Source organism: Myotis nattereri (assembly GCF_964212035.1).
Source record: "Myotis nattereri genome assembly, chromosome: 17".
Classification (NCBI taxonomy): Eukaryota; Metazoa; Chordata; class Mammalia; order Chiroptera; family Vespertilionidae; genus Myotis; species Myotis nattereri.
The window spans coordinates 8,547,074-8,559,677 of NC_138092.1; the positions used below are offsets into that span (position 1 = coordinate 8,547,074).

A 12,604-nucleotide genomic window follows, 5' to 3' on the forward strand; every position below is an offset into this window, starting at 1 on the left:
AGAAGCTGCTGAGGATGTTAGACTATCCCTTAGGTGGGGGAATCACTTGTGAAGTAAATATGCTTTTGGTGTTTCTGGATTTTGTTCTCTTTGGTTTGTCTTTTAATGTGTGGTGATACAGGAGAGAACCTCACCCATCATGAGCCTCCCAATGGCCTCATGTGGAAAACAACAATGAAACGAAACACAGGTAAAGAGTTTGAAGCACAGGATACAAGAAAGCAATACTGAAGTCTTAGAAACAGAGTTTGAATATTTTCTTTGGTTTTCACTTTTTTTACTTTAAGAATAGAAACCCACAAGCAGGATTATTTATGAAAACTATAACTCTATGGCCTGCTTCAGCCATGATGTAAGAGCACCTTTCTTAGATCTGAGTTCTTTTCAGAAAATTCTGAGAGGTTGTGTAATGTTGAATGCTTTCAAGGCTCAAATCAGGAGTCAGAAAACAAACAGCTCTGGGACTAGAAATGCTTCCAAATCTCTAAGGTTCTCATTTAAATTTAAAAATTCTAGCATATTTGCCTTAAACCCATTCCATTGTCATGAGAGCAGTGAAATTTTATTTCACCGTAGACTCCTCCTCTTGGGCTAACTCTACGTGGAAGGCAATTTTGATGAACAATAGGTAACCGTTGTTATCCAGCCCTTTCCTCAACAAATGCAAAGAACGAGGAAGCAGAACCAAAGAGATTCGGGCAACAAAACCAACCACAGCCAACATTTATTCTTGATTTTTGTCAAGACTTCTTTCATGCTTCCTTATTTTCCTCCACACATTAAATATACAATAACCAAAAACTTTATTAATATACACATAAAGAAAACATGGGCAGCATGCAAGTGTAGTAGGTAGTACGTGAACCCAGCCAGTGGTTGTTTCTGCCGTGGGCCTCTCTGTGGTCTGTGGAGGGCTTGTGGTGCTCCCAAGTAGAAGAACCGCAAATGAAGAGCAACACAAGCCACAGTGAACTAAAGAAGACTAACAACACCCAAGAGTTTCTCTTCAAACTAAGGAACAAAGTTCATCTTTTAATTTTAAATAAAACTTCACTTTGTTTTTTCTCTCCAACAAATGTTTTTAAATTAGTGAAATACTAAAGGAGAAAGGAAGGAGACAAAGGATGGATAAGAAGCATAAACTGAATCCAGGAAGTTCTGTGGTGGATGACTGATAAATCTCCTTGATGAAGAAAAAAAAACAACCCCAGACTATTTCATCATCTCATCTTTCCCTAAAGGGGAAAAACACATATATTTTGTTTTGGGATAAATAGCTAAGGCTTTTGCAGAAGGGAAAGTATCATGAGAAAATAGAAAATATCTCTGATGTCTATAGCACACAAAATACCTAAAAGTAATAAAATATTAAAAGGCAAGAAGGCATATCTGTAAAAAATTATAGTGCATATGTTGGATGAAAAGCAAAAATTATGGGATTAAATGGTGGTGTTATCCAAATGGCACTTGGTACAAATATTTCTTTTCAAATTCAATTTCTCAGAGGTGTGGCTTCAGATCCCTGAGCACTTTCAACATTATCTTTGCCTTTGTTCTTCTTCATTCGTATAAACACAACTGTTAAAATTACACCTGAAAGAGAAAACTCAGGGTCAAATAGATGGAATCTTAAAATGTACTGTCCCATTTATTTATAAAGCAGTAAGTTCCCTGGTAGGAAAAAGTGACTCATACAACTTCATTTATGCCTGTGGTTCAACAAAATTGTTTTGTCCTGGTGAAAAGGGGATTGTAGGCCTTGACCTTCTTGGATAAGTAAGCTTATCACTTTTCTTATTGTCAGTAAGTATGCACCAAGTCCTAAATCATATCTAAACTGGCAGCTATTGCTTGGTCTCTATCAAAGAATATAGAGTCTAATGCCTGCACTACTCTGAAAATTAAGTGTGTAAGCATCAGACAGAGTTCCTGAACTTTGTATATAGTCAATAAATGTTGATTCCAGTCTTTCATCCCTTTCCACAGGAGAAATAGTCCAATCAGAACAACCAGAAAGTTGTTCTCAGACGTGTTCACCTGCCTAAAGCCTACTTTCACTGTGTCCACATCAAATAGCACATTTTCATTGTCACCTCCCTCATGGCTCCAGATTGAGACTATCTAACCTCTGAGATTTTTCCCATTTCTGAACTCCTTTAAAATTACATTGTGCCTTTTAGCACTAAATGTGTACTATAAATCAGAGACCGATACGGAAAAGGGAGTAGTTGTTTCTTAATTAATGTGGCAGCTAAGTTCACAGGAGGAATCCTGGCAGAAAAGACTGGATGCTCAGAGACCCATTTAGAAACTTAAACAAGGACCCTGGCAGGTGGCCCCTGGTGGCTCTGGAGCTCCTCCAAAGAAATGCCCCAATCTGTGGGGGGGGGGCTATCTCCCCACACGTCTGCCACCCACACCAGAGGCCTACATGCTACATCAGTGCATCAGCAGCAGTCGCAACTGAACACCACATCCAGCTGAGCCAGGGGTCGGTCCCACATACCAGTGTAATCATGACAATTGTGCCACTGGGCCCCATAGAACACCTCTACATAAGGGCACTCCCAATGCTGTAAGACATGGCTGATCTACCTGATATGTACAGTAAACACAGAGACTTAGGCAAAAGAGGAGGCCGAGGAATATGTTCCATACGAAAGTACAAGATAGAACCCCAGAACAAGGACCCAATTGGAGCGAATGTTATCTCCAAGGAATGGAGATAAACCATCTACCAGATAGAGTTCCAAGTAATGATCGTAGGATGCTCACTGAGCTCAGAAGTATGGATAGACACAGAAAGAACAAAAAGATGGAAAATGTAAAAGAGAACCAATAAGAACTGAAGAATACAAGAAACTGAGATGAAAAAATGCACAGAGGGAATCAATAGCAGATTAGCTGATGAAAAACAAACAAACAGGTAAGTGATATGGGAGACAAAGTAATGGAAATCACCCAATTAAAACATCAAAAAGAATAAAATAAATTACCAGGAGAGTATAAGAGACCTCTAGGACATCAAGTTTACTAACATTTGCATTAAAGAGGCTCCATAAGTAAAAGAAAAAGGACAGAAAACCTACGTGAAGAAATATCGGCTGGAAAATCTCCCTAGCCTGGCAATGGAAACAGATATCCAAGCAGGGGTGGGGAACCTTTTTTCTGCCAACGGCCATTTGGATATTTATAACATCATTTGTGGGCCATTTAAAATGATCAACTTATAAATTAGCCTGCTATAGTTTGTCAAACATTTAATTAACTCACTCCTAATGCCTTGGCAGGGCCAGACCAAATGATTTCGAGGGCCTTATATGACCTGTGGGCCAGACATTCCCCACCCCTGAACAGGAAGCACAGACAGTCCCAAACATGATGAACCCAAAGAGACCCACATGAATAATTTAAATGTCAAAAGTTAAAAACAAAGAGAAAAATCTTAAAAGTAGCAAGAGAAAAAAAATTACATACAAAGAAATCCCCATAAAACAATCAGCTGATTTTTCATCAGAAACTTTGCAGACCGGAAGGGGGTGGCACAATATATTTAAAGTGAGGAAAGGAAAAGCCTATAACCAAGAAATATTCCACCAGATAATCTTACTCTTCAGAACTGTAGGAGAGAAAATGAGTTTCTCAAACAAGCAAAAGCTAAAAGAGTTAATCACCACTGCACTGGCATTGCAAGAAATATTAAAGAAACTTCTGAGAGCTGAAAAGAAAAGGCCAAAACTAGATATAAGAAAATATATAAAAGGAAAAAATCTCACTAGCAGAGGCAAACATGTAGCAAAACTAGTGGATCAACCACTTATAAAGCTAATATAAACGTTAAAAAAACAAAAGCTGTAAAATCATTTATATCAACAATAATTAGTTAAGAGATACAAACATACACACACAAAGAAAGATATATAACGTCAAAAACATAACGTGGGTGAGGGATAGAGATGTGGTACTTTTAGAAAGCATTTGAACTTAAGCAATCAACAACTTAAAATAGACTATTATATTCTATTATATAATCTCATGGTAACCACAAACCAAAACCTTTAATAGATACACACAAAAATAGAGAAAGAAATCTAAATATAACACTAAAGAAATTCATCAAATCACAAGGGATGAAAGCAAGAGAAAAAGAAAGGAACAGAGAAGAACTACAAATACAACCAGAAAACAACAAACAAAATGGCAAAAAACACATACCTATCAATAATTACTTTAAATATAGACTAAATGCTCCAATCAAATGACAGAGTGGGGCTGAAAGGAAAACATATCAAGACCTATACATAATGTTGTCTACGAAAGACCCACTTCAGATATTTAGATATTCACAGACAAAGTGAAGGGATGGAAAAAGACATATGCAAATGGAAATTAAAAGAAAGCTGGGGTAGCAACACTTAGATAATATAGACTTTAAAACAAAGATTGTGAGATGAGACAAAGAAGGGCATCACATAATGATAAAGTGATTAACCCAACAAGAGGATGTAACACTTGTAGACATCTATGCACCTAATGTAGGAGCACCCAAATATGTAAATAAATAAAATACTAACTGACATAAAAAGAGAGGTGGACAGTTACACAATTATAGTAGGGACTTTAATACCCCACTTTCATCAATGAATAGATCATCCAGAGAGAAAATCAACAAGGAAAATTTGACCTTAAAGGACATATTAGACAACATTAACTTAATAGATACATATTAACATATATATTTTTTTAAGTGCATATGAAACATTCCCCAGGATAGAACACATGTAGATCACAAAACAAGTCTCAATAAACTTAAGAAGAATGAAATCATATCAGTCATCTTTTCTGACCATAACGGCATGAGCTAGAAGTCTACAGTGGGGATAAAACTGGAAAAAACACAAATACATACAGACTAACCAACATGCATCTAAACTACCAAGGAATCAAATAGGAAATTAGAAACTATCTTGAAATAAATGAAAGCACAACTCTTTGAAGTGTATGGGTTGCAGCAAAAGTAGTTCTAAGAGGGGAGTTCACAGCTATAAAGGCTGACTTCAACAAAAAAAAAAGAAAGAAAGAAAAGAAAATCCCAAGTAAAAGTAAAAAATCTAACTCTAAACCCAAATGAACTAGGAAAGAAAGAACAAACCCAAAGTAAAGAGAAGGAAAAAATAATTAAGATTAGAGCAGAAATAAATGAAATAGGAATTTAAAGAAAAAAACTTAAAAAGAGGTGGTTCTTGGAAAAGAAACAAAATTGATAAAACTTTACCCATACTCAAAGATAAAAAGAGAAGTGGCCCAAAGAAATAAAATCAGATATAAAAGAGAAGGTGCAACTGAAACCACCGAAATACAGAGGATCACAATAGACTACTATGAATTATAATTATACACCAACATTTATGCTTTAAAGCCTCATATTTCCCAAAGTAACCAATCAGGCAATGATAGGAAGAGGGTGATACTAAAACAGTACCTCCAACCAGGAAGGTTTGATATGGTTTACAAGTGACCTATATTCTTGGCTATATCCCAGGTTGCTATTTGAGCGGCCACCAGAGCAACCCATTAAGACAGACCCGTAGGTGAGCTGATGTTTCTAAGGACCAGAACAGAAATCCTTGAATCTGAGAGATGACACTCACCAATGACCAAAAATGTAGTCAGGAGTATGCCAACTGTCGAGCCCACAGTAGGTATCCCAGGCATATGACCTACTGGCCGGAAACACCTCCCTTCCACACACGAGCAGAAAGTGACTGAAAAGCAGAACAGGATTTGGTAGTTTAGGTTTTTAAGTAAACAATTGCAGAGTCTCATATCAAAGGTGACAAGTCTTTCAAACTACGCTTGGGAACAGACACTATCCCAGGGTGTCTGCAGCAAAATGCCTACCTGGTAAAGAGACAGTCCCCTCCAAGGGTGGCCGACCTCCATCGTTGATGCGGATTGGGACATTATAAACTCTCTCCTCGAAGCGGGTGTGTTTGGTGGAGAGTCTGGCATGAGTGCCTGTCAGAATAAGGGTAAAATGAATGGCAACTTCAGTACCCAGATCAGCAGGAATCAAGCTCATATTTGTATCACATACTGAGGGTGACTGGGAAACGGTTAAATATGAGTTAAACTACCCAAAGTATCTCCACTCCACATGTACCTTCCATAATGTCAAAAGGAGTTAATGCATTTCAAGTCCTCAGTTTATGATTTAGAAACAAATACTAAATACAGTCAGTTATCATAATCCCCAGCAGTTACGTTCATAAAGTTGCCATGAACACTGAATTATAAAGAAAAAATATTTGAAGAAATTATTGCTAATTTCCCTACCCCCAAATTTAATAAAAACTAAATTCCCAATCCAAGAAAATCAGCAAATCTTAGGGGAAAGGAAAAAAACAACAAACCACAACTATGAAAAGGCACATAATAATAAATTGCTTAAAGTTAGTAATAAAGAGAAAATCTTAAAAGCATCCAGAGTAAAAAGACACATTACATTCAAGGGAACAAAAAAGAAAAAAATGCAATGCAGAATACAGTGGAGAAATCTTTAAAGTACTGGGAAAAAAGCTCAATAAATTGAAATGTATTCCAGTCAAATGTTCTCTGGTCACTATGGAATTAGATTAGAAATCATTAACCAGAAAGATATAGAAAATACCCGAATATTGGGGAACTAAATAACACACTTCTAAATAACTCATGGGTCACAGAAGAAATCTAAAAAAAAAAAAAATTAGAAAGTATTTTAAACTGAATGAAAATGAAAACACAATACATAACTTTGTGGAATGCAGTTAAAGTGACACTAAAAGCTAAGTTTATGGCACCAAATGCCTATATTCACAAAGAAAGAAGTTCTCGAGTTAATTACCTCAACTTCCACCATAATGAAAATAATACAAGAACAAGTTAAATATAGCATAAGAAGAAGAAAGAAAATAATATATATCTACAAGCAATGAAATACAAAACAAAAACACAATAGAGAAAATCAATGAAATCAAAAGCTGGTTCTCTGAGAATATCAATAAAATGAATAGCCTTTAGTCAGATTGATCAGCGAAAAAAAAAGAGACATTATTTTCCAATATCAAAGTGAGGTCATACCACCACAAAGCCTAAAGATATGAAGAGAATAATAAAATAATATTACAAGTAACTTGTGCCAATAAATTAAATAAATCAAATGAAATAGACAAATTATTTGAAAGATATAAACTACAAACTCAACCAAGAAGAAGTCTATAACTTGAATAGCCCTGTATCTATTAAAGAAGTTGTATTTGTAGATAAAACTTTCTACAGACAAAACTCCAAACAAATACCTTGGCTTGTTTCTGATCTTAGAGAGGAAGCTTTCCTATTTCACCATCACGTCTAAAGTTAGCTGTGGGTTTTCACAGATGCCTTTTGTCAGGTTGAGGACTTTCTCTTCTATTCCTAACTTGCTGAGAGGGTTGTTTGCTTTTTAAAAATTAGGAATGGGTGTTAAAGTTTTCAAGTGCTTTTTTTTGCATCTATTGAGATGATTGTATGGTTGATTTGTGTGTGTGTGTGTGTGTGTGTGTGTGTGTGTGTGTGTGTGTGTTTAATCTGTTAGAAATTAAAATGCACTGTTGAAAATGAAAACGCAAGCCACTGCCTGGGAGAAAATGTTTGTAAACAGGTACCTGACAGATCATGTGTATCTTTACTAGACAAAGAATGCTGATGACTCAACAATAGATGCCAAACAGCCAATTTTTTAAAAATGGGCACAGCATTTGTCCAGACATTTCACCAATGAAGATATATGAATGGTATAGAAGTACATGAAAAAATGCTCACCATCATTAGTCACTAGGGAAATATTAATTAAAACCATCATGAAATACCATTACACTCCCACTAGAATGGCTAAAATTAAAGAGACTGAGTATAGCAAGTATTAAGGAGAATGTTGAGGACTCTCACACAATGGTGGGACTATAAAATGTTATACACTACTTGGAAAGCAATGTGACGGTTTCTTAAAAATTTAACCATACAGCTACCATAGTACCCAGCATTGCACTTCTAGATATTTAATCAAGAAAATGGAAGTATATGCTCCAACAAAATACTTCTTCACAAATGTTCATAGCAGCTTTATTTGTAATAGCAAAAATTGGAAGTCGCCTAAATGACAATCAATTAGTGAGTGAATAACAGATTGTGATAGAGTCATACCAGGGAATACTACTCTGCAATTAAAAAAAAAAGATGTATTGATACACACAACAACATGGCAAAAATCCAAAATAAAGATGCTCAGTGAAATTAGCCAGGTGAAAAAAGATTACATATTGTATTACTTTATTTTGATAAAATTCTTGAAAATGCAAACTAATCTATAGTAGATAGACAGCAGATCAGTAGTTACCTGGTGATGGGGGAAAGGCTGAAAGAGTGGGCTGAAACTGGGGACTCTAAGAGCGTGTAAAACTTTTTTGGGGGGGAGGGGGGTTGAAATAGAATTATCCTGATTGTGCTGACTGCATTCAATGGTGTTGACATATGTCAATTTTTATTTATTTATTTATTTTATTTTTCAATATATTTTTTTTTATTTCAGAGAGGAAAGGGTTAGAGAGATAGAAGCATCAATGATGAGAGAGAATCATTGATCAGCTGCCTCCTGCACACCCCCTACTGGGGATGGAGCCTGTAACCTAGGCATGTGCCCTTAGCCGGAACTGAACCTGGGACCCTTCAGTCTGCAGGCCGATGCTCTATCCACTGAGCCAAACTGGAGAGGGCATATGTCAATTTTTATAAAATTGTATGCTTTAAATGTGTGCTGCTTATTGTATGTCAATTATCTATAATAATAAAAGTGTAATATGCTAATTAGACCAGATGACCTTCCGGATGAAGCAGGGGCTGCGAGGGAAGCCGGGTCCTGGGTGCTAGAGGGAAGCCGGTGCCAGCAGCCAGGGGAAGGAAGTCCTACTCTTGCACGAATTTCGTGCATCGGGCCTCTAGTATTTCAATAAAGCTGTTTTTAAGCATCATTATCAAATCTGTTTCTCAGCTGCCATTGGAAATTTTGCAAATGCTGCTCAGATTATCCAACTATCCATCTCCATACACTCCAGGGGTGGCTGTGTGTGAGCCATCTTTCCTCCCTCCAATGCCTGGGGCTCTCTCCCCTCTTGGGAGCTCCCCTCTGCAAGTTCCCAAAGCAGGCGGCTCCTCCCTGGAGCCTGGGGAACGCCCTGTGCCGAGTGCTGTAGGCCCATCGAGGCACATAAAAGTCCATGTCATCATCCACCAGTGTTTTCCTCAATGTGCTTTTGATAACTCACCATTGATTTTGGAAATTTCCCAGTCGTTTTGTAAGCTTTCGCTGCCAAGGGCAAATGTGAACTGTGGGTCCCGAAATAACTGCAGATCATCGTCCGTCGCCTGGATGATGTGGCTTCCGGGCGCGCTGAGCGGGTGGCAGAAGAACAAGCCTGTGTACTCCTTCGCTAGCCGCGGGGGGTTGTCGTTCACGTCGGTCAGAGCCAGGTGGAAGCCCGCTGCGGTGCTCAAGGAGGACCCACCTAGGGAATTGAGTGATTAAAACGGAATATCAGCTCTCTCCTTTCCTCTTAGTAAGAAAGAATATTTCTTTCTTTCTTTTTTAAATTACAATTCAAGTTAGTTGGGTATATTGAGGTAGCAGAAAGATCACAAACATTTAGAATCAGACCTGGTTAAAAAGCCTTCATGATAATAGTAAGACTGATGTGCTCATGTCTTATAGACATTACTTCAAAACGGCTCTGATTTGCATTTACAGGTAGAAGACTGAAGCCCAGAGAAGGTGTGTGACTTGCCCAAGGTCACACGGCAAGGAAAGCTTCCAGCCCAGGAGGTCTGAGGTCAGAGCCCACACCGTCCATTGCTCCTCAACACTGCCTCGGGCATGCCCGTTATGTTCTCTCAGCCTCGGTTATTCGGCCTGTCATGCGTGTGGCTCCGGGAGGGTCCCACACGCCGCGTTCTTAGGAAAGCGTGAAGGGCTGCACAGTGGTTACTCACTCTGGTAGGGGGTGAGAAACTCGGACGCGGTAGCCTAGAGGGTTGGCAGCCAGGTGATCGTGAGCAAGCTGTGTAGCTGCTCAGTGCCTTGGTTTCCTCATTCCTAAAATATGGTTGTTAACAGAACCTACCCCACAGTGTTGCAGGAGGAGGAAGTCGTCACACCGAGTGCTTCAAACACGGCTGTCCGTGCCACGTAAAGACCGTGTTCTCGTTCTCCCTGACTTCAACACAGACACTGTTTCTACAATTTCTAGCTCCAACCCGCTTCAATTACAGTGACCCCTGTCTTCTTGCTTTTCTTTTCAAATGTTTTCTCTGCCCCTGACTACACTTGAAAAGCTACTGTGCTCTTGGGTCATTTCATCGGTTATTTCAGGGATGCCAACTGCAAATTGGAGCAGGGTTGTGAACCTGGTTTTGATTCATCGATCTGCTCAATGCGCAAGGCCTTTAGGACACATGCAGAGTGAAGTGAAACATCGAGATGAGAGAGAGAAACATCTCAGAGAGAGAGAAACATCAATGATGAGGGAGAGTCATCGATTGGCTGCCTCCTGTACGCCCCCCACTGGGGGTCAAGCCCACAACCCAGGCATGTGCCCTTGACCGGAATTGAACCTGGGACCCTTCAGTCCTGAGGCTGACGCTCTATCCACTGAACCAAAGCAGCCAGGGCTCCTTTCACTTCTGTATCCTTCTTGTTCTTCCACTCTAAGCTGTTCTGACAATCTGACCCACTCACTTTCCCTCCCTCTTATTTCTACTGGTGTGCCCCCTATTCATTTGTTACTTTTTTTTCTTTTTTTTTTTTTTTTTGCTCACCTACTTCAGTGGCCACCACTTGTACGCGATACAGACTTTCAGCTTCCCTGTCCAGTGGAGCTGCACTGAAGATCTCGCCAGTGGCAGGGTCAATTCTCAGCCAGCCTCTCGTGTCGCCTCTCAGGGAATAACTTCGCAAAGTGAAAAGAGCAACAGAAAGCCCATGTTACTTTATGTGGAAACGGGAGGATAGTTTATGCATCACTGTGCTGTTATGTCAACATTAGCCCTTGCATATTACTTATGGCATATTTTAAAGATCATTATGTAATACTATTAATGCTTTATTTGCATCTCTTCTCTCTTCAAAACGGGGATTTGCTCATCTTTACAAAGTGGTAGTTGTACTTGTTTCATTAGAAAATGTATAGCCACAAACTCAGAGGGAAAAACAGGTGAACTTTTCTGGCAATCAAAGAATTCTAATGAAAACAACCTGGAAACATCTTTTAAAATGGATTAGTAAACCACCCTTCTAAGGAAACGTGAGCACCCAGTGGTGGAGATGTTGTGTGAATCGGTGGATACTCAGAGGCCACTGGTGGCCCCGTGAACTCTCCCATTCAACAAACATCTACTGAGTGTTTAGCAAACATCAGGCAGACGGGAGATTACAAAAAGGGGCTCTCCGGCCAGTGGAGGAGACAGACACAGAGATAAATAACTCCCATGGGAAGTGGGAAAGACAGTGAAAGGGGCCCTATGGAGCCCCAGAGAAGTTCATGGGAATCAGAGCAGCCTTTCTGAAGGAGTAGATGCTAGCTGAGGCAAGAAAAGGAGCTGCAAGAAGAGACTGCACGTGCTGTCGCCTGGAGGCCAAGGAATAGCTTGCGTTGTGGGAGAGTCAGACGCTCCAGCAGTGTCAGGGTACAGATGGGAAGCCGTGGATGGAAACGAGGAAGCCAGAGAGCCTGGAACGAGCCAGACCGTGGGAAGCAGGGGGCAGCCTTGGAATGGTGTTCAGCAGGAAGGCAACCTAGTCATATCGGTGCTACCAGTGCACTCACTGGTGGGTGTGTCAGATGAATTTGAGAGAGACAAGACTAGAAGCACAGGAAAAACAATTGGTACAGCCCTCTGTGGAGCAACACATCATAGCCACAGGCTGTTCATTTCTTTAGACCAAAGCATTTCACCTCTGGAAATTTTCCCTCAACAAAAACAATTTAATAGAAGGTATAAAAGAATTACATGCATACAAACATGCAAAACATTTTATATAATGAAAAAATACTGAACACAACCTACATGCTCAAGAAAAGGTAATGATTAAAAAGTTATGATGTGTTAGTTCAGCAAATTATTTTTTTCAATTATAGTATATTCTATATGCCAAGCACTGTGTTGGGTTGTGTGTTTGCAGGTGATGCACAAGAAACCCTATGTAACCAGGATTTCATCCCTGAGTGAGATGGGAACCTTTTGGAGGGCTCTCAGAGGAGTCATGTGATCTGATTTCCGTTTTTAAAGGAGTATTCTGATTGCAGTAAATAGACTCAGTGTGGGGCAAGGATGAACCCAGAAAAGAGCGATGGTGGCCTGAACCATGGCAAAAGTGATGAGAAGCACTTGCATTCTGGATATATTTCAATGGAAAAAATCTCTAATCTTTACTCGTGGATTGGTTTAGGGTCCATGGGGTGTTGATGGTTTATAAGTTTATGGAGCTGAGAGAAAGAGAAGAATTAACTTATTCAGGCCAAAATCTTCGGAGTCATCT

General features: G+C 39.3%; 1 protein-coding gene across 1 annotated transcript in view; it reads right to left on the bottom strand.

Moving 5' to 3' along the window:
* Positions 1-701: 701 nt before the first annotated feature.
* The window catches only part of CDH17 (cadherin 17), a gene marked incomplete at its 5' end in the record, with an annotated part of 38,684 nt that continues 26,781 nt past the window's right edge, over positions 702-12,604 (bottom strand). Inside the window, 5 exon segments of the mRNA XM_081111492.1 lie at positions 702-1,593; positions 5,652-5,765; positions 5,902-6,018; positions 9,339-9,578; positions 10,885-11,015. Of these exon segments, the coding sequence (XP_080967618.1) occupies positions 1,493-1,593; positions 5,652-5,765; positions 5,902-6,018; positions 9,339-9,578; positions 10,885-11,015 (703 nt within the window). The 3' untranslated portion in view covers positions 702-1,492.